This window comes from Bombina bombina, chromosome 6 (assembly GCF_027579735.1).
Source record: "Bombina bombina isolate aBomBom1 chromosome 6, aBomBom1.pri, whole genome shotgun sequence".
NCBI lineage: Eukaryota > Metazoa > Chordata > Amphibia > Anura > Bombinatoridae > Bombina > Bombina bombina.
Window position 1 is genome coordinate 1150445994 of NC_069504.1, and position 27554 is coordinate 1150473547.

At 42.9% G+C, this 27554-nt stretch overlaps 1 protein-coding gene across 1 annotated transcript in view; it reads left to right on the top strand.

Annotated features, from left to right (window-relative positions):
- LOC128664296 (solute carrier organic anion transporter family member 1A2) overlaps positions 1 to 21580 on the top strand; it is a 169495-nt gene extending 147915 nt beyond the window's left edge. The window contains exons 10-11 of the mRNA XM_053719132.1: positions 9118 to 9235; positions 19959 to 21580. Coding sequence (XP_053575107.1) covers positions 9118 to 9235; positions 19959 to 20112 — 272 coding nt within the window. The 3' untranslated portion in view covers positions 20113 to 21580. The remainder of the gene's footprint in view (positions 1 to 9117; positions 9236 to 19958) is intronic.
- The last annotated feature ends 5974 nt before the right edge of the window (positions 21581 to 27554 follow it).

Sequence of the window (27554 nt, forward strand, 5' to 3'; positions counted from 1 at the left end):
CTAACACTACACTATAATTAAATAAATTAACTAAATTAACAACAATTAAATTAGCTAAAGTACAAAAAACACACTAAATTACAGAACATAATAAACAAATTACAAGATATTTAAACTAATTACACCTAATCTAATAGCCCTATCAAAATAAAAAAGCCCCCCTAAAATAAAAAACCCTAGCCTAAACTAAACTACCAATAGCCCTTAAAAGGGCCTTTTGCGAGGCATTGCCCAAAAGTAATCAGCTCTTTTACCTGAAAAAAAAATACAAACAACCCCCCCAACAGTAAAACCCACCACCCACACAACCAACCCCCCCAAATAAAATACTATCTAAAAAAGCCTAAGCTCCCCATTGCCCTGAAAAGGGCATTTGGATGGGCATTGCCCTTAAAAGTGCAGTTAGCTCTTTTGCAAGCCAAAACCCTAACCTAAAATAAAACCCACCCAATACACCCTTAAAAAACCTAACACTAACCCCCTGAAGATCGACTTACCGGGAGAAGTCTTCATCCAAGCTGGGCTGAAGTCCTCAACGAAGCCGGGAGAAGTCTTCATCCAAGCCGGGCGAAGTGATCTTTCAGACAGGCAGAAGTCTTCATCCAGACGGCATCTTCTATCTTCATCCATCTGGCGCGGGGCGGGTCCATCTTCAAGACATCCAACGCGGAGCATCCTCTTCATCCGATGACCAAAGTTGAATGAAGGTACCTTTAAGTGACTTCTTCCAAGATGGGATCCCTTAGATTCCGATTGTCTGATAGAATTCTATCAGCCAATCGGAATTAAGGTAGAAAAAATCTTATTGGCTGATCCAATCAGCCAAAACGAATGAGCTTGCATTCTATTGGCTGATTGGAAGAGCCAATAGGATTGAACTTCAATCTTATTGGCTGATTGCATCAGCCAATAGGATTTTTTCTACCTTAATTCCGATTGGCTGATAGAATTCTATCAGCCAATCGGAATCGAAGGGATGCCATCTTAGATGATGTCACTTAACGGTACGTTCATTCGTCTTTAGTCATCAGATGAAGAGGATGCTCTGCGTCGGATGTCTTGAAGATAGACCCGCTCCGCGTCAGATGGATGAAGATAGAAGATGCCGTCTGGATGAAGACTTCTGCCCGTCTGGAGGACCACTTCGCCCAGCTTGGATGAAGATTTCTCCCAGCTTCATATATAGATATATTCAATATTCAATTTGTACAAGAATGGATCCACATCTTATTGTTTTTATTGTCATTTATTACCACTGTACCCACCGTGGCATGTTTTATTCTTGTGTAAAGTACTAGATTTACAATTAAAATATTTCTAAATACACACTCTACACATTGTACAACACCTAGCCCATTTGAGGCGCTCTGAACACATTTATTTTTTTATTTGCTTTTTTATTTTGATAGGGCTGTTAGATTAGGTGTAGTTAGTTTAAATATCTTGTAATTTGTTTATTATTTTCTGTAATTTAGTGTTTGTTTGTTTTTGTACTTTAGCTAATTTAATTTATTTGATTTAATTGTTGTTAATTTAGTTAATGTATTAAATTGTAGTGTAGTGTTAGGTGTTACAGGTACTTTTGTATTTATTTTAGCTAGGTAGTTATTAAATAGTTAATAACTAATAACTATTGTACCTAGTTAAAATCAATACAAACTTGCCTGTAAAATAAAAATAAACCCTAAGGTAGATACAATGCAACTATTAGTTATATTGTAGCTAGCTTAGGGTTTATTTTATAGGTAAGTATTTAGTTTTAAATAGGAATAATGTAGATAATGATAGTAATTTTCTTTATATTTATTTAAATTATATTTAAGTTAGGGGGTGTTAGGTTTAGACTTAGGTTTAGAGTTAATACATTTAGTATAGTGGCGGTGACATTGGGGGAGCGGCAGATTAGGGGTTAATAAATGTAGGTAGGTGGTGTCGATGTTAGGGATGGCAGTTTAGGGGTTAATAATATTTAACTAATGTTTGCGAGGCGGGAGTGCGGCGGTTTAGGGGTTAATATGTTTATTATAGTGGCGGCAATGTTGGGGCGGCAGATTAGTGCTTAATAAGTGTAGGTAGGTTGCGTCGACATTGGGGGCAGCAGATTAGGGGTTAATAAATATAATGTAGGTGTCGGCGATGTTGGGGGCAGCAGATTAGGGGTTCATAAGTATAATGTAGGTGGTTGCGGTGCCTGGAGCGGCAGATTAGGGGTTAATAAGAATAATGTAGGTGTCGGCGATGTTGGGGGCAGCAGATTAGGGGTTAATAAATGTAAGATTAGGGGTGTTTAGACTCGGGGTTCATGTTAGGGTGTTAGGTGTAAACATAAATTTTATTTCCCCATAGGAATCAATGGGGCTGAGTTTTACGCTGCTTTTTTGCAGGTGTTAGACATTTTCTCAGCCGGCTCTCCCCGTTGATTCCTATGGGGAAATTGTGCACGAGCACGTACGACCAGCTCACCGCTGACTTAAGCAGCGCTGGTTTTGGAGTGCGGTAATGAGCAAAATTTTGCTCAATGCTCACTTCTTGTCTTTTAATGACGGGTTTGTAAAAACTCTAATACCAGCGCTATAGGGAAGTGAGCGGTGAGGGAAAAGTGCTCGTTAGCACAGCATAGCCTCTAACGCAAAAATCTAGCTGTAAGTTTGAACTATATATTAAACTAACATTACTATTATACTAAAATTAAAATAACTACAAATGAAATAAGAGAAAAAAAGAAAACACAGCGCATCCGCGATTCACAGCATCGTTTTATTCATAACACACAGCTCCACGTAAAATGGCACACTTACAAGATAAAGGATCAAAACTAGCACTTAGCCCACTGGCTGATGAGAAGACCGTCTGTAGTAGTTACCGGAAAGGATCACCTGGACGCCGACCAGCAGCACCTGGAGTTACACTTCTCCTTGTCTCACAGAGCGGTAATAGATCAATTGCATATAGCAGGGTAAAGGGACTGCTATATGTAATAACATATATTCATGGGTGGTAATTTTACCTATTTTGAGGTAGTGGTATCTCTCCAGACGAAGCAAGTCCCCAACTCCTGCTCTCCAGTCCCCCAAACTTGGTACCTGTAATGATTTCCAATGTCTTGGAATTAGTCCCTTCGCACAGTTCAACATTAGTGAGAACAGTCTTTGTTTGGCTTCTTCCGTGATTTTGGGGAGCTTATGAAATAGCAAGTAATGTGGGTCGGGGGGTATAATGATAGTTAAGACTCTCGGAGCACTGCTTCCCAAAAGGGTCGTATTAGGGGGCATGTCCACAATATATGTAGTATCGTGCCTTCCTCATCACAGCCCCTCCAGCAATCCCCCCCAGTATGCGGATAGATCTTTTTTAACCTCTGAGGAGTGAGATACCAACTACTCAGAAACTTGTAGTGCATTTCTTGAAGGCGTGCTGAGACTGATGTTCTTTTTGCTTTTTCGAAGATTTTTAGCCATGTTTTCGTATCAATCTCGGTGCCCAACTCTTTGTGCCATGCATTCACATATGAGGGTAGTGTGCTCTCCTTTCTGACCAGCAGCAGCTTGTATAGGCACAAGATCAAATGTCCAGGAATCCTATCAGTGGTGCAAAGCACCTCAAATGGCATCTTCTGCCTGGTGAACAGCACCTTATCTTTAACGTTATTATAATAATGATGGAGCTGTGCTACCCGAAACCAGGACGAGAACAACCACTCATCCCACTCGGCAAGGTCCTCTTGGGTCTTACGTTTTCCCTGAGTAATCGAGGAAGATATGGCCATCCAAGCTAAAGTGTAAGATGACCCGGTGGAGTAGTGCTTATTAGCAATACCATTGTCTGGATTTTCGCGCACAGGGGTAACAGGAGCACTCCTGGTTGAGATGCTATTGTCGGCCCTGATGAGTTCATCCCAAGTGTGAAATACATCCACCAAAAGAGTATATTGTTGTATTTGCTCGGGGCGCTTAGATGCTGTCACCCAGGCAAGTGAGCCAACATTACCCCTGCATAAGATATTACCATCAAGTCCTATCCAGGCCTTGTTCGTGGAGTTATGACACCACTCTACCAGGCACTGAAGGTCAATGGCCTTATGATACACGGAGAACTGAGGAACCCCAAGCCCTCCCCTATCTCTAGGAAGGTACATCGTCCTCCTGCTCACTCTCGGCCTAATCCCGTTCCAGATATAAGTTTCAATTGCTGATTGTATCTGATGTACAAGGTGCGAGGCCGAGGAAAGAGGTATCGTCTGCATGATATATAATACTCTCGGAAGTATATTCATCTTAGTGACGTGTATATGTCCCATCCAGGATATTGTTTTATTTTTCCATGCATTCAGGTCTTGTGTAACCTCGTCTCTGATACTCTTAATAGTTGATTTCAATGCTTTCTCCAACTGTCGGAGCAAGTGCGATTCCGAGGTATTTCAATTGCCCAGAGGCGATCTGAAGTGGGCATTGGGTATGTATCACGTCCATGACACTCTGTGATTCGGTAATATTGAGAATCTCTGACTTAGTTGGGTTGAGCAAGAAGTCAGACACTCTTCCATAATTTTCAAATTCGACCAGAGAAGCTTGGAGGGAAGAAGCAGTATTGGTCAATGTAAGCATGATATCATCCGTGTACATTGCCAATTTATGCTCGGCATCACCAACTCTAATGCCTTGAATGTCTGGATTGGCACGAATCTTGCACGCTAGGATTTCAATGACTAGTGCAAATAACAATGGGGAGAGGGGACACCCCTGCCTCGTGCCATTTGTAATCCAGAATGAATCAGAAAGGATTCCATTTACACGCACTCTCGCTGTGGGTGTTGAGTATAATGCAAAAACCCTGTGGATAAAGTTTGGGCCAAAATCCAGCTTTCCAAGTGTGTGCCTCATAAACGGTCAAAAGCTTTCTCCGCGTCCGTCGACACTAATGCCAACGGCGTCTAGTCAGCCCAGGCATATGAGATTAGTTGGATCACTCTCAAAGTATTATCCCGTGCCTCTCTGGCTGGAATGAAGCCAGCCTGATCTCTAGAGACCAGCCGTGGCAATATATTTTTAAGACGATTGGCGATAACTTTCGCCAGTATCTTAACGTCAGAGTTAAGAAGCGAAATTGGTCTATAGTTACCGGGCTGGTCAGCTGACTTACCAGGCTTAGGAATCACCATGATGGATGCCTCCAATTATAGATCTTGACATTTTAACTTTTTTAACAAATATAGATTTAGTCAAATCTAAAGAATTATATTATATAATATTGACAAATACATTACAATATATATATATATATATATATATATATATATTATATTATATTATATTTGAGAAAAGGATTTAAAAAGTAGTTTAATATCAGGGGAGAGACAAAAGAGAGTAAGGACAAGAGTAGAGAAAGGGAGAATGGAATCCCTTTGTTACGTTACTAAGAAGTATTTTTTTTTTTTTCCTCGCTCTCTTTTTTGGGGATAGTGCTGCCTGTTATAATGGAGTGCCCTTCCACGTGGCCAGCATCATTTTGTGAATGGATATCTGATTGATTTTAAAGTAATGAAATCTCTCCAATATTAACAAATCATCAACCGATGATTGCCACTCATCTAGGGTTGGAGTGTCTGTTGATTTCCATTTTTTTGTAATGATTTTTTTTGCTCCCGTGAGCATTATCAGAAGAAGGGACTTATTGTATGTTTCTCTTAATTTTGGCAAATGTAGGAAAAGTATTGTTTTGGATGTGTATGGGATTTCAATTTGTAATTTTTCTGACATGAGGTTGATCGCCCCGGTCCAGAATCACAACAGTTTCAGGCAAGACCACCAGATGTGTAGAAGTGTGCCAGTTTCGCCGCAGCCTCTACAGCACAAGGGGCTCGCTAATGGAAAAAAGGTGTGTAGTTTTAGTGGGATGAGATAAATACCATCTGCTTAATAATTTAAGTTGGATTTCTTGTACATTGGCTGATATTGAGGAGCGTTTTACTAAGGTGAATGATTTGAGACAATCTTTTTGGTTAATTTCATTGTTGAGATATCTGTTCCAAGTTCTAGTGTATGTAGGTAATGGGGTGTCAGGGGGAAGGAGCAGAAACGTATATACTAGGGAGATTAGTCGTCTTTGTAGTTTGCTCTTTATACACAAGTGTTCGAATGGGGTGAAGTCCCTAGTAAATTTGTCTTTGTGAGTATGATATGTCAAATAGTGTGTTAATTGATTGTATCTCATCCATGAGGAGAAAAGGTCTCCACATATCTCCATCATTTGTTGTTGTGTGCAAAGTATCCCATTTTCAATCATGAAGTGCAAGCTACCATTCGGAGCTTGATACATATGCCCCATAATCTCTTGATGTCTGTTCACTCACCAAGGGTTGCTCCGTTCCGTTCGGTATTTTACTGCAGGTAAGCGGGGTTTTTCAGTTGCCTGTGATCTAGCAACCTGATTTCATGTTTGGGCTGGTCCTGTCACCAGACAGCAGATAGCCTTGCCATGCCGGTAAGATCGCAATCAGATGCCCTCTTGATGATCAGCCTGATTTGAACAGCCAATAGGATTTTAGTAGCTCTCATCCTATTGGCTGATTTGAATGTCTTGAAGGACGGACCTGCTGCGCACCGCCGGGATGAAGACAGAAGATGCCATCTGGATAAAGATAGGAGACGCCCGCCTGGATGGATGAAGACCTCGCCGCCTGGATGAAGACTTCTCGCCGCCTGGATGTCCGGACTGTAAGTGGATCGTCGGGGGTTAGTGTTTTTTTAAACTTTTTTGGGGTGCATTTTTTTTTTAGATTATGGTTTAGGCTATCATTAAAGAGCGAAAAGAGCTGAATGGCAATGGGTAGCTTAGTTTTTTGTTAGAGTTAGGTTTTTTATTTTGGGGGGTTGGTTGGGTGGTGGGTTTTACTGTTGGGGGGTCTTTGTATTTTTTTAAAGGCAAAAGAGCTGATTTCTTTTGGGAAATGCCCTACAAAATGCCCTTTTAAGGGCTATTGGTAGCTTATTGTCGGCTAAGGATTTTTTATTTTGAGGAGGGGGTTTATTTTTATAGGGTTATTAGATTAGGTGTAATTGTTTTTATTTTGGATAATTTCATTGTTATTTTTTTCGTAATTTAGTGTTTGTTATTTTTTTGTATTTTAGAAATTTTTATTTTTTGTAATTTAGTATTTTTTATTTTTTGTAATTGTAGATTTAAATTTTTTCAATAGTGTTTGTTTTTTTTAATGTTTAATTTAGTTTATTTAATTTATAGTTATTTTCATTTTAGTATAATAGTAATGTTTAAAGGGACACTGAACCCAAATTTTTTCTTTTATGATTCAGATAGAGCATAAGCCACTTTCTAATTTATTCCTATTATCAATTTTTCTTCGTTCTCTTGCTATCTTTATTTTAAAAAGAAGATATCTAAGCTTTTTTTTTATTCAGAACTCTGGACAGCACTTTTTTTATTGGTGGATGAGTTTATCCACCAATCAGCAAGAACAACCCAGGTTGATCACCAAAAATGGGCCGGCATCTAAACTTGCTTTCTTGCATTTCAAATAAAGATACCAAGAGAATGAAGAAAATTTGATAATAGGAGAAAATTAGAAAGTTGCTTAAAATGTCATGCTCTATCTGAATCACGAAAGAAAAAATTTGGGTACAGTGTCCCTTTAATATATAGTTTAAACTTATAAAAGGAAAACCAAATAAAGTTCTGAATCAAGGATATGTCTGTGTCCTCTGGATGAGTTTTTCAGCTTGTTAGCATTCCTCAGTGAGATCCCATAAAAAAGGAAACAGAAAATTGCAACATAGTGTGAATCTGTAATGGCACTTAAAAGTTTTTCGACTTTAACATTTCATTCTCAATGTATATTTCAAGGTCTAAAAATTCTACCTTGGTTTGACTATAATTCCAAGTTAGAGCTACTTTGAACTCATTTGTTTTCAAATATTCCATGAATTCAAGTAATTGGTTCTCACTTCCTGACCATATGAAGAAAAGGTCATCTATGTAGCGATGATAAGACACCAGATATTGGTGGTATACCAATATCTGGTGTTTTATCATCGCTACATAGATGACCTTTTCTTCATATGGTCAGGAAGTGAGAACCAATTACTTGAATTCATGGAATATTTGAAAACAAATGAGTTCAAAGTAGCTCTAACTTGGAATTATAGTCAAACCAAGGTAGAATTTTTAGACCTTGAAATATACATTGAGAATGAAATGTTAAAGTCGAAAAACTTTTAAGTGCCATTACAGATTCACACTATGTTGCAATTTTCTGTTTCCTTTTTTATGGGATCTCACTGAGGAATGCTAACAAGCTGAAAAACTCATCCAGAGGACACAGACATATCCTTGATTCAGAACTTTATTTGGTTTTCCTTTTATGATTTTTGTTATCACATTTATTTCACATTTTTTTCTTTGTGATATTCGGTATATTTATTGTAATAGTTTAAACTTAGGTTTTTATAATTTCACAGCTACGTTTTTATGTATTTTAAGATAGGGATATTGTAATTTTAATATAAAGTTAGGGGATTGTTAGGTTTAGGGGTTAATAGTTTAATTTAGTTTATTGCAATGTGAGGGGCTGGCGGTTTAAGGGTTAATAGTTTATTTAGTGGTGATGATGTGGGAGGCCAGAGGTTTAGGGGTTAATACGTTTATTTGGTGGCGGCGATGTTGGGGAGCGGCGGAATAGGTGTTAATATCTATTATAGTGTGGGTGATGTTGGGGTGCGGGGGAATAGGGGTTAATAACTTTATTAAGGTGTCTGCGATGTCGGGGGTGGCAGATTAGAGGTGTTTAGACGTGGGGTTTATGTTAAGGTGTTAGGTTTAAACTTAACTTTTTTTCCCATAGACATCAATGGGGATGCATTACGGTGATCGCCATTCCGTGATATACCCCTTATAGGTCACGCATGACATTGCTCCACTCGTAATCAAGTCCAAAAATGAGTTAGAAAGACAAACAGGCAGACAGATAGACAGAGAGAGAGAAAGAGATAGACAGACAAATAGATATATAGACAGCCAGCAGGACAGACATACAGATAGCTGGACAGACAGACAGACAGATATTGCAGTAAATTATTCTTTACGATACCATGTGTGTCCCTGCAGGTGGAATCCCATCTCCAATTTTTTTTGGTGCGACAGTTGATACGACCTGCATAAAATGGGGAACTACTAACTGTGGGGAGCCTGGAGCCTGTCGCATGTATGATTCTGATGCTTACAGGTAAACAGCCCATACCCTTTATATCCAGAAGGAATTTCTTGCTAGTTTAAAGATGCAAAGTTCTGATAAAAGAGTGACAACATTCTACTCAGCTCTTTATCTAGGCACCATATATTCCTAACAATACTGACTGCATTTAAAAGTTTTTGATTCAATATATTACTAAATATATTGCATATTTCTGTGGTTTTACTGATACATCACATTAGCTAATTGCTTTATGCTTTACGTTGTGTTATAAACTAGAGACTCAGCATGTGACCTGCATTAAACTGGTTATAAGCTGGAGAGTTGATTGAGCAGAGTTCTGCACAGTTTTGTCTGAGATGTAGGGAAAGGTGTGACTGAGGTGTGACTGAGGTGTGTCTGAGGTGTGGCTGATGTGTGACTGAGGCATGTCTGAGATGTGACTGAGGTGTGTCTGAGGTGTGTCTGAGGTGTGGCTGATGTGTGACTGAGGTGTGTCTGAGGTGTGTCTGAGGTGTGACTGAGGTGTGTCTGAGGTGTGACTGACATGTGACTGAGGTGTGTCTGAGGTGTGTCTGAGATGTGACTGAGGTGTGTCTGAGGTGTGACTGAGGTGTGTCTGAGGTGTGACTGAGGTGTGTCTAAGGTGTGACTGAGGTGTGTCTGAGATGTGAATGAAGTGTGACTGAGGTGTGTCTGAGTTGTGACTGACATGTGTCTGAGGTGTGTCTGAGATGTGACTGAGGTCTGTATGATGTGTAACTGAGGTGTGACTGAGGTGTGTCTGAGATGTGAATGATGTGTGACTGAGGTGTGACTGAGGTGTGTCTAAGGTGTGACTGAGGTGTGTCTGAGATGTGAATGAAGTGTGACTGAGGTGTGTCTGAGGTGTGTCTGAGGTGTGTCTGAGGTGTGACTGACATGTGACTGAGGTGTGTCTGAGGTGTGACTGAGGTGTGTCTGAGGTGTGACTGACATGTGACTGAGGTGTGTCTGAGGTGTGTCTGAGATGTGAATGAGGTGTGTCTGATGTGTAACTGAGATGTGAATGAGGTGTGTCTGAGGTGTGACTGAGGTGTGTCTGAGATGTGAATGAGGTGTGTCTGAGGTGTGTCTAAGGTGTGACTGAGGTGTGTCTGAGATGTGAATGAAGTGTGACTGAGGTGTGTCTGAGTTGTGACTGAGATGTGACTGAGGTGTGTCTGAGGTGTGTCTGAGATGTGACTGAGGTCTGTATGATGTGTAACTGAGGTGTGTCTGAGATGTGAATGATGTGTGCCTGAGGTGTGACTGAGGTGTGTCTGAGGTGTGTCTGAGGTGTGTCTGAGATATGACTGATGTGTGTCTGATGTGTGACTTAGGTGTGTCTGAGATGTGAATGAGGTGTGACTGAGGTGTGACTGAGGTGTGTCTGAGGTGTGTCTGAGGTGTGACTGAGGTGTGTCTGAGATGTGTCTGAGGTGTGTCTGAGATGTGACTGAGGTGTGTCTGAGATGTGACTGAGGTGTGATTGAGGTGTGTCTGAGATGCGAATGAGGTTTGTCTGAGGTGTGTCTGAGATGTGACTGAAGTGTGACTGAGATGTGACTGAGGTGTGTCTGAGATGTGAATGAGTTGTGTCTGAGGTGTGACTGAGGTGTGTCTGAGATGTGAATGAGGTGTGTCTGAGGTGTGTCTGAGATGTGACTGAGGTGTGTCTGAGATGCAAATGAGGATTGTCTGAGGTGTGTCTGTAATGTGACTGAGGTGTGTCTGAGATGTGAATGAGGTGTGACTGAGGTGTGTCTGAGATGTGAATGAGGTGTGTCTGATGTGTGACTGAGGTGTAACTGAGATGTGAATGAGGTGTGTCTGAGGTGTGACTGAGGTGTGTCTGAGATGTGAATGAGGTGTGTCTGAGGTGTGACTGAGGTGTGTCTAAGGTGTGACTGAGGTGTGTCTGAGATGTGAATGAAGTGTGACTGAGGTGTGTCTGAGGTGTGACTGACATGTGACTGAGGTGTGTCTGAGATGTGACTGAGATGTGTCTAAAGTGTGACTGAGGTGTGTCTGAGATGTGACTGAGATGTGTCTAAAGTGTGACTGAGGTGTGACTGAGGTGTGTCTGAGGTGTGACTGAGGTGTGTCTGAGATGTGTCTGAGGTGTGTCTGAGGTGTGTCTGAGGTGTGTCTGATGTGTGACTTAGGTGTGAATGATGTGTGACTGAGGTGTGACTGAGGTGTGTCTGAGATGTGACTGAGGTGTGTCTGAGGTGTGACTGAGGTGTGTCTGAGATGTGAATGAGGTGTGTCTGAGGTGTGTCTGAGATGTGACTGAGGTGTGTCTGAGGTGTGACTGAGGTGTGTCTGAGATGTGAATGAGGTGTGTCTGAGGTGTGACTGAGATGTGACTGAGGTGTGTCTGATGTGTGACTGAGGTGTGTCTGATGTGTGACCAAGGTGTGACCGAGGTGTGACTGAGGTGTGACCGAGGTGTGTCCGAGGTGTGACTGAGGTGTGTCTGAGATGTGAATGAGGTGTTACTGAGGTGTGACTGAGGTGTGTCTGAGATATGAATGAGATGTGAATGAGGTGTGTCTGAGGTGTGTCTGAGATGTGACTGAGGTGTGTCTAAAGTGTGACTGAGGTGTGACTGAGGTGTGACTGAGGTGTGTCTGAGATGTGAATGAGGTGTGTCCGAGGTGTGACTGAGGTGTGTCTGAGATGTGAATGAGGTGTTACTGAGGTGTGACTGAGGTGTGTCTGAGATATGAATGAGATGTGAATGATGTGTGTCTGAGGTGTGTCTGAGATGTGACTGAGTTGTATCTGAGATGTGACTGAGTTGTGTCTGAGGTGTGACTGAGGTGTGTCTGAGATGTGAATGAGGTGTGTCTGAGGTGTGACTTAGGTACATATGAGATGTGACTGAGGTGTGACTGAGGTGTGTCTGAGGTGTGAATGAGGTGTGACTGAGATATGAATGAGATGTGTCTGAGGTGTGTCTGAGGTGTGTCCGAGGTGTGACTGAGATGTGTCTAAAGTGTGACTGAGGTGTGTCTGAGATGTGAATGATGTGTGACTGAGGTGTGTCTGAGATGTGACTGAGTTGTATCTGAGATGTGACTGAGTTGTGACTGAGGTGTGTCTGAGATGTGAATGAGGTGTGTCTGAGGTGTGACTTAGGTGCATATGAGATGTGACTGAGGTGTGACTGAGGTGTGACTGAGGTGTGTCTGAGGTGTGAATGAGGTGTGTCTGAGGTGTGACTGAGGTGTGTCTGAGGTGTGTCTAAGATGTGAATGAAGTGTGACTGAGGTATGTCTGAGATGTAAATGAAGTGTGACTGAGGTGTGTCTCAGATGTGACTGAGGTGTGTCTGATGTGTGACTGAGGTGTGTCTAAGGTGTGACTGAGGTGTGTCTGAGATGTGAATAAAGTGTGACTGAGGTGTGACTGAGGTGTGTCTAAGATGTGAATGAAGTGTGACTGAGGTGTGTCTGAGATGTGAATGAAGTGTGACTGAGGTGTGTCTGAGATGTGACTGAGGTGTGACTGAGGTGTGTCTGAGATGTGAATGATGTGTGACTGATGTGTGACTGAGGTGTGACTGAGATGTGACTGAGGTGTATCTGAGATGTGACTGAGTTGTGTCTGAGGTGTGACTGAGGTGTGTCTGAGATGTGAATGAGGTGTGTCTGAGGTGTGACTTAGGTGCATCTGAGATGTGACTGAGGTGTGTCTGAGGTGTGACTGAGGTGTGTCTGAGGTGTGACTGAGGTGTGTCTGAGATGTGAATGATGTGTGACTGAAGTGTAACTGAGGTGTGTCTGAGGTGTGACTGAGGTGTGTCTGATGTGTGACTGAGGTGTGTCTGATGTGTGACTGAGGTGTGTCTGAGATGTGACTGAGGTGTGTCTGAGGTGTGACTGAGGTGTGTCTGAGGTGTGACTGAGGTGTGTCTGAGGTGTGACTGAGGTGTGTCTGAGGTGTGACTGAGGTGTGTCTGATGTGTGAATGAGGTGTGATGGAGTTGTGTCTGAGATGTGAATGAGGTGTGACTGAGGTGTGATGGGTTGTGTCTGAGATGTGACTAAGGTATGTCTGAGGTTTGACTGAAGTGTGTCTGAGATGTGAATGAGGTGTGACTGAGGTGTGAATGAGGTGTGACCGAGGTGTGTCTGAGATGTGCATGAGGTGTGTCTGAGATATGAATGAGGTGTGTCTGAGATGTGTATGTGGTGTGTCTGAGATGTGAATGAGTTGTGACTGAGGTGTGGCTGATGTGTGACTGAGGTGTGTCTGAGATGTGACTGAGGTATGACTGAGGTGTGACTGAGGTGTGTCTGATGTGTGGCTTATATGTGACTGAGATGTGACTGAGGTGTGTCTGATGTGTGACTGAGGTGTGTCTGAGATGTGGCTGATGTGTGACTGAGGTGTGACTGAGGTGTGTCTGAGGTGTGTCTATGATGTGACTGAGTTGTGTCTGATGTGTGACTGAGGTATGTCTGAGGTGTGACTGACATGTGACTGAGGTGTGACTGAGGTGTGTCTGAGATGTGAATGAAGTGTGACTGAGGTGTGTCTGAGATGTGACTGAGGTGTGTCTGATGTGTGACTGAGATGTGTCTAAGGTGTGACTGATGTGTGTCTGAGATGTGAATGAAGTGTGACTGAGATGTGTCTGAGGTGTGACTGAGGTGTATCTGAGGTGTGACTGACATGTGACTGAGGTGTGTCTGAGGTGTGTCTGATGTGTGACTGAGGTGTGTCTGATGTGTGACTGAGGTGTGTCTGAGGTGTGACTGAGGTGTGTCTGATGTGTAACTGAGGTGTGTCTGAAATGTGACTGAGGTGTGTCTGAGATGTGAATGAGGTGTGTCTGAGGTGTGACTGAGGTGTGACTGAGGTGTGAATGAGGTGTGAATGAGGTGTGAATGAGGTGTGACCGAGGTGTGTCTGAGATGTGCATGAGGTGTGTCTGAGATATGAATGAGGTGTGTCTGAGATGTGTATGTGGTGTGTCTGAGATGTGAATGAGTTGTGACTGAGGTGTGTCTGATGTGTGACTGAGGTGTGTCTGGGGTGTGACTGAGGTGTGTCTGATGTGTAACTGAGGTGTGTCTGAGATGTGACTGAGGTGTGTCTGAGATGTGAATGAGGTGTGTCTGAGGTGTGACTGAGGTGTGTCTTAGATGTGAATGAGGTGTGTCTGATGTGTGACTGAGGTGTGTCTGAGGTGTGTCTGAGATGTGACTGAGTTGTGTCTGATGTGTGACTGAGGTGTGACTGAGGTGTGCCTGAGATATGAATGAGATGTGAATGAGGTGTGTCTGAGGTGTGACTGAGGTGTGTCTGAGATGTGACTGAGGTGTGTCTAAAGTGTGACTGAGGTGTGACTGAGGTGTGTCTGAGATGTGAATGATGTGTGACTGATGTGTGACTGAGGTGTGTCTGAGATGTGACTGAGGTGTATCTGAGATGTGACTGAGTTGTGTCTGAGGTGTGACTGAGGTGTGTCTGAGATGTGAATGAGGTGTGTCTGAGGTGTGACTTAGGTGCATCTGAGATGTGACTGAGGTGTGTCTGAGGTGTGACTGAGGTGTGTCTGAGGTGTGACTGAGGTGTGTCTGAGATGTGAATGATGTGTGACTGAAGTGTGACTGAGGTGTGTCTGAGGTGTGACTGAGGTGTGTCTGATGTGTGACTGAGGTGTGTCTGATGTGTGACTGAGGTGTGTCTGAGATGTGACTGAGGTGTGTCTGAGGTGTGACTGAGGTGTCTCTGAGATGTGAGTGAGGTGTGTCTGATGTGTGACTGAGGTGTGTCTGAGGTGTGACTGAGGTGTGTCTGATGTGTGAATGAGGTGTGATGGAGTTGTGTCTGAGATGTGAATGAGGTGTGACTGAGGTGTGATGGGTTGTGTCTGAGATGTGACTAAGGTATGTCTGAGGTTTGACTGAAGTGTGTCTGAGATGTGAATGAGGTGTGACTGAGGTGTGAATGAGGTGTGACCGAGGTGTGTCTGAGATGTGCATGAGGTGTGTCTGAGATATGAATGAGGTGTGTCTGAGATGTGTATGTGGTGTGTCTGAGATGTGAATGAGTTGTGACTGAGGTGTGGCTGATGTGTGACTGAGGTGTGTCTGAGATGTGACTGAGTTGTGACTGAGGTGTGTCTGATGTGTGGCTTATATGTGACTGAGATGTGACTGAGGTGTGTCTGATGTGTGACTGAGGTGTGTCTGAGATGTGGCTGATGTGTGACTGAGGTGTGACTGAGGTGTGTCTGAGGTGTGTCTATGATGTGACTGAGTTGTGTCTGATGTGTGACTGAGGTATGTCTGAGGTGTGACTGACATGTGACTGAGGTGTGACTGAGGTGTGTCTGAGATGTGAATGAAGTGTGACTGAGGTGTGTCTGAGATGTGACTGAGGTGTGTCTGATGTGTGACTGAGATGTGTCTAAGGTGTGACTGATGTGTGTCTGAGATGTGAATGAAGTGTGACTGAGATGTGTCTGAGGTGTGACTGAGGTGTATCTGAGGTGTGACTGACATGTGACTGAGGTGTGTCTGAGGTGTGTCTGATGTGTGACTGAGGTGTGTCTGATGTGTGACTGAGGTGTGTCTGAGGTGTGACTGAGGTGTGTCTGATGTGTAACTGAGGTGTGTCTGAAATGTGACTGAGGTGTGTCTGAGATGTGAATGAGGTGTGTCTGAGGTGTGACTGAGGTGTGACTGAGGTGTGAATGAGGTGTGAATGAGGTGTGAATGAGGTGTGACCGAGGTGTGTCTGAGATGTGCATGAGGTGTGTCTGAGATATGAATGAGGTGTGTCTGAGATGTGTATGTGGTGTGTCTGAGATGTGAATGAGTTGTGACTGAGGTGTGTCTGATGTGTGACTGAGGTGTGTCTGGGGTGTGACTGAGGTGTGTCTGATGTGTAACTGAGGTGTGTCTGAGATGTGACTGAGGTGTGTCTGAGATGTGAATGAGGTGTGTCTGAGGTGTTACTGAGGTGTGTCTGAGATGTGAATGAGGTGTGTCTGAGGTTTGACTGAGGTGTGTCTGAGGTGTGTCTGAGATGTCACTGAGGTGTGTCTGAGATGTGAATGATGTGTGACTGAGGTGTGCCTGAGATATGAATGAGATGTGAATGAGGTGTGTCTGAGGTGTGACTGAGGTGTGTCTGAGATGTGACTGAGGTGTGTCTAAAGTGTGACTGAGGTGTGACTGAGGTGTGTCTGAGATGTGAATGATGTGTGACTGATGTGTGACTGAGGTGTGTCTGAGATGTGACTGAGGTGTATCTGAGATGTGACTGAGTTGTGTCTGAGGTGTGACTGAGGTGTGTCTGAGATGTGAATGAGGTGTGTCTGAGGTGTGACTTAGGTGCATCTGAGATGTGACTGAGGTGTGTCTGAGGTGTGACTGAGGTGTGTCTGAGGTGTGACTGAGGTGTGTCTGAGATGTGAATGATGTGTGACTGAAGTGTAACTGAGGTGTGTCTGAGGTGTGACTGAGGTGTGTCTGATGTGTGACTGAGGTGTGTCTGATGTGTGACTGAGGTGTGTCTGAGATGTGACTGAGGTGTGTCTGAGGTGTGACTGAGGTGTCTCTGAGATGTGAGTGAGGTGTGTCTGATGTGTGACTGAGGTGTGTCTGAGGTGTGACTGAGGTGTGTCTGAGGTGTGACTGAGGTGTATCTGATGTGTGAATGAGGTGTGATGGAGTTGTGTCTGAGATGTGAATGAGGTGTGACTGAGGTGTGATGGGTTGTGTCTGAGATGTGACTAAGGTATGTCTGAGGTTTGACTGAAGTGTGTCTGAGATGTGAATGAGGTGTGACTGAGGTGTGAATGAGGTGTGACCGAGGTGTGTCTGAGATATGAATGAGGTGTGTCTGAGATGTGTATGTGGTGTGTCTGAGATGTGAATGAGTTGTGACTGAGGTGTGGCTGATGTGTGACTGAGATGTGACTGAGTTGTGACTGAGGTGTGTCTGATGTGTGGCTTATATGTGACTGAGATGTGACTGAGGTGTGTCTGATGTGTGACTGAGGTGTGTCTGAGATGTGGCTGATGTGTGACTGAGGTGTGACTGAGGTGTGTCTGAGGTGTGTCTATGATGTGACTGAGTTGTGTCTGATGTGTGACTGAGGTGTGACTGAGGTGTGTCTGAGGTGTGACTGACATGTGACTGAGGTGTGACTGAGGTGTGTCTGAGATGTGAATGAAGTGTGACTGAGGTGTATCTGAGATGTGACTGAGGTGTGTCTGATGTGTGACTGAGATGTGTCTAAGGTGTGACTGATGTGTGTCTGAGATGTGAATGAAGTGTGACTGAGATGTGTCTGAGGTGTGACTGAGGTGTATCTGAGGTGTGACTGACATGTGACTGAGGTGTGTCTGAGGTGTGTCTGATGTGTGACTGAGGTGTGTCTGATGTGTGACTGAGGTGTGTCTGAGGTGTGACTGAGGTGTGTCTGATGTGTAACTGAGGTGTGTCTGAAATGTGACTGAGGTGTGTCTGAGATGTGAATGAGGTGTGTCTGAGGTGTGACTGAGGTGTGACTGAGGTGTGACTGAGGTGTGAATGAGGTGTGAATGAGGTGTGACCGAGGTGTGTCTGAGATGTGCATGAGGTGTGTCTGAGATATGAATGAGGTGTGTCTGAGATGTGTATGTGGTGTGTCTGAGATGTGAATGAGTTGTGACTGAAGTGTGGCTGATGTGTGACTGAGGTGTGTCTGGGGTGTGACTGAGGTGTGTCTGATGTGTAACTGAGGTGTGTCTGAGATGTGACTGAGGTGTGTATGAGGTGTGTCTGAGGTGTGACTGAGGTGTGTCTGAGATGTGAATGAGGTGTGTCTGAGGTTTGACTGAGGTGTGTCTGAGGTGTGTCTGAGATGTCACTGAGGTGTGTCTGAGATGTGAATGATGTGTGACTGAGGTGTGTCTGAGATGTGACTGAGGTGTATCTGAGATGTGACTGAGGTGTGTCTGAGGTGTGACTGAGGTGTGTCTGAGATGTGAATGAGGTGTGTCTGAGGTGTGTCTGAGGTGTGACTGAGGTGTGTCTGAGATGTGACTGAGGTGTGACTGAGGTGTGTCTGAGGTGTGACTTAGGTGTGTCTTAGGTGTGACTGGGGTGTGTCTGAGGTGTGACTGAGGTGTGTCTGAGATGCGAATGAGGTTTGTCTGAGGTGTGTCTGAGATGTGACTGAAGTGTGTCTGAGATGTGACTGAGGTGTGACTGAGGTGTGTCTGATGTGTGACTGAGGTGTGTCTGAGGTGTGACTGAGGTATGTCTGAGTTGTGTCTGAGATGTGAATGATGTGTGTCTGAGGTGTGAGTGAGGTGTGAGTGAGGTGTGTCTGAGATGTGACTGAGGTGTGTCTGATGTGTGACTGAGGTGTGTCTGAGATGTGTCTGAGATGTGTCTGAGGTGTGTCTGAGGTGTGACTGATGTGTGACTGATGTGTGACTGAGGTATGTCTGAGGTGTGTCTGAGGTGTGACTGAGGTGTATCTGATGTGTTAATGAGGTGTGACAGAGGTGTGTCTGAGATGTGAATGAGGTGTGTCTGAGATATGAATGAGGTGTGTCTGAGGTGTGACTGAGGTGTGTCTGATGTGTTACTGATGTGTGTCTGAATTGTGTCTGAGGTGTGACTGAGGTGTATCTGATGTGTGAATGAGGTGTGACGGAGGTGTGTCTGAGATGTGTATGAGGTGTGTCTGAGATATGAATAAGGTGTGTCTGAGATGTGTATGAGGTGTGTCTGAGATGTGACTGAGGTGTGACTGAGGTGTATCTGAGGTGTGACTGAGGTGTGTCTGAGATGTGAATGAGGTGTGTCTGAGGTGTGACTGAGGTGTGTTTGAGATGTGACTGAGGTGTGTCGGAGGTGTGTCGGAGGTGTGTCGGAGGTGTGTCGGAGGTGTGACTGAGGTGTGACTGAGGTGTGACTGAGGTGTGACTGAGGTGTGACTGAGGTGTGACTGAGGTGTGACTGAGGTGTGACTGAGGTGTGACTGAGGTGTGACTGAGGTGTGACTTAGGTGTGTCTTAGGTGTGACTGGGGTGTGTCTGAGGTGTGACTGAGGTGTGTCTGAGATGCGAATGAGGTTTGTCTGAGGTGTGTCTGAGATGTGACTGAAGTGTGTCTGAGATGTGACTGAAGTGTGTCTGAGATGTGACTGAGGTGTGACTGAGGTGTGACCGAGGTGTGACCGAGGTGTGACCGAGGTGTGACCGAGGTGTGACCGAGGTGTGACTGAGGTGTGTCTGAGATGTGACTGAGGTGTGTCTGAGATGTGAATGAGGTGTGACTGAGGTGTGTCTGAGGTGTGACTGAGGTGTTTCTGAGATGTGAATGAGGTATGTCTGAGATGTGACTGAGGTGTGTCTGAGATGTGACTGAGATGTGTCTGAGGTGTGACTGAGGTGTTTCTGAGATGTGAATGAGGTATGTCTGAGATGTGAATGAGGTGTGACTGAGGTGTGACTGAGGTGTGTCTGAGGTGTGAATGAGGTGTGACTGAGATCAGGCAACATACAATTAGTTTTTCCTAAGACTAGCAGCATCTTACTGTGTATAAGACAAGTTCATTTCTCTCTCACTCTTTGTATATCATTTTCAGACTTCCTGTTACTGTGTATAAGACAAGCTTTGTTCTCTCACACTCACTCTCTTTATATCATTGTCAGACGTCCTGTTACTGTGCATTAGATAAGCTTTGCTCTCATTCTCATTATATGATTCCCAGGCTTCTGTTTTTTGGAGTGACGGCTATTTTGCGAACTATATCCTACATTCCCTGTGTCTTCATCCTGATCATTCTTAAGAGACGAGCAGCTGATGAAGAAGAGGAAGAGAAAAAATCAGGGGAGATGGAATTAGAGGAATTAAATAAAAAATAGTTTACTGCAAAAGACTGAGATGTGCACACAAAGGATGCTTTAGGGGAAACTGCAGTCGTGGAGAAATTGAGTAAAACTGGAAGTTGTAACTCTCCTTTTGCTCACCCTTAATACCCCATGTTATATCTAAAAAGAGAAAGTGCAAACTGCAGCAAAATATCTCAATCCTGTTGTGTAAAGACCAGAACGTACAGGCAACCATGTTGTGACTTGTACATGATCACAATACTGGTGTAAAAATGGTTGACTAAAACCCCAAAATGACAGGTCACAAGTTATTGTATTTCCAATCACTTTCAATCAAAGCACAAATCAATTCAGCCACAATTTCTTGCGATCTACAACTATACCTATGCATTCTGCTTTTTAATCTCATCTGCCTAAACTTTGTGTAAAGTCCAGGAACAAGTCATGGTAAAACTCAATATGGATGAAATAAAAGTGACTCACTACACTTAACTGATACCTATATAATATATATGATATAATAGTCTAACTGTACAGAATTAAGTTCCTGCAAGGCTGTTCTGGCACCAGCTATAGGGTGCTTCATGTTCCTATTCCTCACCATCAGCCTGGTCCTACACCAGGTTTCACACCAGTGTTCCTCTTATTTTACTTTTAAGAAACAAGTCTGGTTTATTAAGTGATTAAACAATCAATATTAAAGTGAGAGGACTCTCTGTGAGTTCTACCAACTCTCCTGATCATAGCTTAACCCATTGGAAGAGTAAGACTGCTCAGATCTATCCACCAGAGGCAGCTCTGTAATTGGACCAGGTGGGTTCACAGGACACAGGTGGTTTTTGACAAAGGTCCCACATAGAGAGAGCATATTTCAGCTAAAAGATATTAATGTCATATGGGCTCCATCACCTATCGATCAGAATGCTTTTAAGTAAAATTGAAATCTGCTATTTTTTAACCTGACACTGATAATTATGGTTGCTTTAGATTGTAGCAAACTGAGGATTGGGGGGGGGGTGACATTTCATACTTGGAGTGATGCAGCACAGTGTCTCAAGCTAGGCCTGCATCCTACCACAGGTAAGATCTCCCATCAAGAAGGGGTCATGTCATGTAATGGGGGTATTCCCTTAATTAAATGGAGGGTCACATACCCTTTTATATGGAGGATAACAAAAATACACAAAAGGGCAGGACAACCAAATCTGAAACAAGTGAACTCTCTTTCTGAAAAGTATTAAATCATTATCATTAGTAGGTGACTGCATTAACTGAAAATACCACAGTATTAGTTACAATTTCTTGACCACATTGTCTTATGTCAAATGGCTTTAAGCTTCTGCATTTTTTGCATAATATTTTCTTTGTACCACCACATTTTGCAATTTCGTAAGTCTAACAAGACAATGTAAACATTTGCTAATTAGCTTTCTTGCAACATTGTATTCTCACAGAGCTTTTTAACCATGGAAATGTACTTGTAATAAATAGGTACCCTGGATTTCGGTGCACTGTTTACATTCACATTTTGCACATTCATCATTTTACACCTTGATGAGAATTAATTGAGATACAATGTGTAATCCCATTGTTTAATAATTAGTGATTAGACTACCGGATACAAATAACTGAGATGTGTTTGCCAACATGAGAGAAAGGGAAAAAGGATAAGTGATATTTTGTTAGTGTTTATTTAATGGAGCGCTCATGCGTTAACCCAACACCATATATATCCTATTATATAAAAGGCCAAGTGTGTTTTAATCCGAAGCTGTCAGTAGAGACAGCACAAGGAAAAACACACTTGGCCTTACCTGACATGCTGTTGCGGCGAAAGTGGGTGTGGTGGGAGTGTAGGCGTGACCAACGGGAACATGGGTGTGGCCGGGCGCGGTCGGCGCAAGAGAGAGGAGAGAAATAGAAAGAGAGGGGGAGAGACAAAAAGAGATAGGAAAGAGATAAAGAGAGAGGAAGAGCTGAAGAGAGGGGAAAGTGCAGAAGAGAGGGGGGAGAGAGCAAAATAGAGGGGTAAGAGCAAAAGAGAGGGAAGAGAGAGAAAAAGAGAGGGGGAGAGAGAGAAAAAGAGAGGGCGGAGACAGAGCAATAGAGAGGGGGAGAGAGAGAAAAAGAGAGGGGGAGAGAGAGCAATAGAGAGGGGGAGAGAGAGAGCAAAAGAGAGGGGAGAGAGACAGAGCAAAAGAGAGGGGGGGGAGAGAGCAAAAGAGAGGAGGGAGAGACAGAGCAAAAGAGAGGGGGGAGAGAGAGAGCAAAATAGAGGGGAGAGAGACAGAGCAAAAGAGAGGGGGGGAGAGAGAGAGAGCAAAAGAGAGGGATGGAGAGAGAGAGCAAAAGAGAGGGATGGAGAGCGAGAGCAAAAGAGAGGGGGGAGAGAGAGAGAGCAAAAGAGAGGGATTGAGAGAGAGAGCAGAAAAAAAGGAGAGAGAGACAGCGCAAAAGAGAGGGGGAGAGAGAGAGAGCAAAAGAGAGGGGGAGAGAGAGAGCGCAAAAGAGAGGGGGGAGAGAGAGCGCAAAAGAGAGGGGGAGAGAGAGAGCGCAAAAGAGAGGGGCAGAGAGAGAACGCAAAAGAGAGGGGGAAGAGAGCGTAAAAGAGAGGGGGAGAAAGAGTGCAAAAGAGAGGGGGAGAGAGAGCAAAAGAGAGGGGGATAGAAAGCAAAAGAGAGGGGGAGAGGGAGCAAAAGAGAAGGGGGAGAGAGAGCAAAAGAGGGGGGGAGAGAGTGCAAAAGAGAGGGGGGGAGAGAGCGCAAAAGAGAGGGGGAGAGAGAGCATGCATAAGAGCGGGGGAAAGAGAGAGCGCAAAAGAGAGAACGCAAAAGAGAGGGGGAAGAGATTGCAATAGAGAGGGGGAGAAAGAGAGCAAAAGAGAGGGATGGAGAAAGAGAGCAAAAGAGAGGGGAGAGAGACATAGCAAAAGAGAGGGGGGGAGAGAGAGAGCAAAAGAGAGGGGGGGAGAGAGAGCAAAAGAGAGGGATGGAGAGAAAGAGCAAAAGAGAGGGATGGAGAGAGAGAGCAAAAAAAAAGGAGAGCGAGACAGAGCAAAAGAGAGGGGGAGAGAGAGAGCGCAAAAGAGAGGGGGAGAGAGAGCAAAAGAGAGGGGGGAGAGAGAGCACAAAATAGAGGGGAGAGAGGGAGCAAAAGAGAGGGGGGGAGAGAGAGAGCAAAAGAGAGGGGGAGAGAGAACGCAAAAGAGAGGGGGAGAGAGAGCAAAAGAAAGGGGGGAGAGAGAGAGCACAAAAGAGAGGGGGATAGAGAGCAAAAGGGAGGGGGAGAGAAAGCAAAAGAGAGGGGGAGAGAGGGAGCAAAAGAGAGGGGGGAGAGAGAGCGCAAAAGAGAGGTGGAGCAAGAGAGCACAAAAGAGTGGGGGAGAGCGCGCAAAAAAGAGGGGGAGAGAGCACAAAAGAGATGGGGAGAGAGAGCAAAAGAGAGGGGAGAGAGAGAGCAAAAGAGAGGGGAGAGAGAGAACAAAAGAGAGGTGGAGCGAGAGAGAGCGCAAAAGAGAGGGGGGGAGAGCACAAATGAGAGGGGGAGAGAGCACAAAAGAGAGGGGGAGAGAGAGAGCAAGGGGTGGGACTGCTGTACTGCAAAAAATGGCCTGTGTAAACGGGCTTTAGGACTAGTTTATTAATATTTCACATTCCAATGCTCTTCACAAACAGGAAAATTTTATTTTTATATTAAATTGATATTTCTATCTATATATCCCCATACCTGTATAAATATATATATATATATATATATATATAGCAATCTTCTTCAATCAAGGACTACACTCACTGGATTTGGATACAAAATTACTTATTTATTGTGGTAACGTTTCAGGGTTCGCAGACCCCTTCCTCAGACCAAACACAGTGCAAGTGAAAAAAGTGCAACTTAAATGTACTAAGCTCCACCCATCAAACAATTACAAGAAACCGCGCCAAAACTGTGTATCCATGTCAACACCATAGTTTCCTGGTTACAAGCATACACAAAAAAAGAAACATTTAAAATACATACACCTAGATTACGAGTCTTGCGTTAGCCTTAAAAAGCAGGTCCCAACGCTGCTTTTTTCCTAACGCTGGTATTACGAGTCTTGAAATGACAGGTGTACCGCTCACTTTTTTGGCCAGAGTCGTTAATACCGCAAATCCACTTATGTAAATTGTGTATCCTATATTTTCAATGGGACTTGCATAACGCCAGTATTACGAGTCTGCAAAAAAGTGAGCGGTACACCCTCTCCTGTCAAGACTGGTACCGCATTTAAAAGTCAGTAGTTAAGAGTTTTAAGGGCTAACGCCGTAGCATAAAACTCTTAACTAAAGTGCTAAAAGTACACTAACACCCATAAACTACCTATTAACCCCTAAACCGAGCCCCCCCATCCCTAACATTGCCGACACCTACCTACATTTATTAACCCCTAATCTGCCGCCCCCAAAATCGCTGCAACTATATTAAAGTTATTAACCCCTAAATCTAAGTCTAACCCTAACACCCCCTAGCTTGAATGTAATTTAAATAAATATAAATAAAATAACTATCATACACTAAATTATTCCTATTTAAAACTAAATATTTACCTATAAAATAAACCCTAAGATAGCTACAATATAACTAATAGTTACATTGTAGCTAGCTTATGGGTTTTTTTAATTTTACAGGCAAGTTTGTATTTATTTTAACTAGGTACAATAGTTATTAAATAGTTATTAACTATTTAATAGCTACCTAGTTAAAATAAATTCAAATTTACCTGTAAAATAAATCCTAACCTAAGTTAAAATTACACCTAACACTACACTATAATTAAATGAATTACCTAAACTAACTACAATTAAAGGGACAGTCTAGGCCAAAATAAACTTTCATGATTCAGATAGAGCATGTAATTTTAAACAATTTTCCAATTTACTTTTATCACCAATTTTGCTTTGTTCTCTTGGTATTCTTAGTTGAAAGCTTAACCTAGGAGGTTCATATGCTAATTTCTTAGACCTTGAAGCACACCTCTTTCAGATTGCATTTTAACAGTTTTTCACCACTAGAGGGTGTTAGTTCACATATTTCATATAGATAACACTGTGCTCGTGCACGAGAAGTTATCTGGGAGCAGGCACTGATTGGCTAGACTGCAAGTCTGTCAAAAGAACTGAAATAAAGGGGCAGTTTGCAGAGGCTTAGATACAAGATAATCACAGAGGTTAAAAGTATATTAATATAACTGTGTTGGTTATGCAAAACTGGGAAATGGGTAATAAAGGGATTATCTATCTTTTAAAACAATAAAAAGTCTGGTGTAGACTGTCCCTTTAAATACAATTGAAAAAATTATCTAAAGTACGAAAAAAAAACCCCACTAAATTACAGAAAATAATAAAATTATTACAGGTAATAGAGCTGATTACTTTGGGGCAATGCCCCGCAAAAGGCCCTATTAAGGGCTATTTGTAATTTAGTATAGTGTAGGGCTTTTTATTATTTTGGGGAGCTTTTTTATTTTATTAGGGGGATTAGATTAGGTGTAATTAGTTTAAAAATCTTGTAATTATTTTATTATTTTCTGTAATTTAGTGTTTTTTTTCTGTACTTTAGATATTTTTTTTCAGTTGTATTTAATTGTAGTTAGTTTATGTAATTCATTTAATTATAGTGTAGTGTTAGGTGTAATTGTAACTTAGGTTAGGTTTTATTTTACAGGTAAATTTGTATTTATTTTAGCTAGGTAGTTATTAAATAGTTAATAACTATTTAGTAACTATTCTACCTAGTTAAAATAAATACAAACTTGCCTGTAAAATAAAAATAAACCCTAAGCTAGATACAATGTAACTATTAGTTATATTGTAGCTATCTTAGGGTTTATTTTATAGGTAAGTATTTAGTTTTAAATAGGAATTATTTAGTTAATGATAGTTATTTTATTTAGATTTATTTAAATTATATTTAATTTAGGGGGGTGTTAGGTTTAGGCTTAGACTTAGGTTTAGGGGTTAATAACTTTAATATAGTGGCGGCAGTGTCCGGAGCCACAGATTAGGGGTTAATAATATAATGTAGATATCGGCGATGTCGGAGGCGGCAGATTAGGGGTTAATAAGTGTAAGATTAGGGGTGTTTAGACTCGGGGTTCATGTTAGGGTGTTAGGTGTAGGCATAACTTTTATTTCCCCATAGGAATCAATGGGGCTGCGTTAGGAGCTTTACGCTGCTTTTTTGCAGGTGTTCGGTTTTTTTCAGCCCGGCTCTCCACCATTGATTCCTATGGGGAAATCGTGCACAAGCACGTTTTACCTGCTTACCGCTAACGTAAGCAGCGCTGGTATTGAGGTGAGATGTGGAGCTAAATTTTGCTCTACGCTCACTTTTTTGTGGCTAACGCCGGGTTTCAAAAAACCCGTAATAACAGCGTTACTGTAAGTGAGCAGTGAGGGAAAACTGCTCGTTAGCAACGCACAGCCTTACCGACAAAACTCGTAATCTAGGCGAACAAAACTGTGTGTACGTATATCATTCAATTGTATTTTATACCAGAACAATCATCAAATCCATATTAGTTCATTCTTATGTTTACAATATACCTATGTTAAACCATTGGTCTCACAATCGTTTCACAGTTACAGTAAATATCAGGTGGCTATAGGTAAATATACGTAGATGTAAGATAAAAATGACCGCCGCGCACTTGTCAGAGAGTGGAATAAACATAAGGAGTAGAAATATAAGTCACGTAATGTGTGCAGCCTGTCAAAGTATAGCACATTATCAGAACGGCCCCGTATGTAATAAGATGGCAAATCAGAAATATATCACATCGTAAATGTTTAAAAAAGCTGTTGAGTTCACATCACTGCATACCTGTTTAAGGCGCAATTCAGCAGTGTTAGCCGTATGCTGCTAAGCAACCTCCTGCAGCATACTAACGGAAAAGGCGCGGATGTTACAGATCCAACGTCTGCGTGGCCTAAGATCAATACACGTGGCTAATTAGCATAAAACTCTGACGTGTTCAGACACAGAGCGCTTAGGAATGTGATGCATCAGACTACGTTAGCCCAATCTGAGCCTACTCTTTTACATCAGCTACAGTGTTCACATATCACAGCTAGGACAATTGCATATGTGTGAATCAAAAACCGGCTGATAGCTGCTAATAGTAATATATGGGAAACTGCACAATATAATTCAAAACCATCCACAATACTTAGAATATTTGCATGTGCCCAACAATATGTCGAACAAGGATGTATCAGGGTCCCGCAGGGACTTAAAATGTCTAATGATTGGCATTGTTTCCTTTGAACACTGAATGATGGGTGAGTCACCTTGAAGCTATATTATGATCTGGGATCTCGGACCAGCATGAGTTACATGCCATAGTGGGACTCATACTAGGTCTTAGCCAGTTTAAAACATAAAGCACATATAGCATGTTCTGGGTTCAACCCAATATAATCGTGTCTAATGCGATA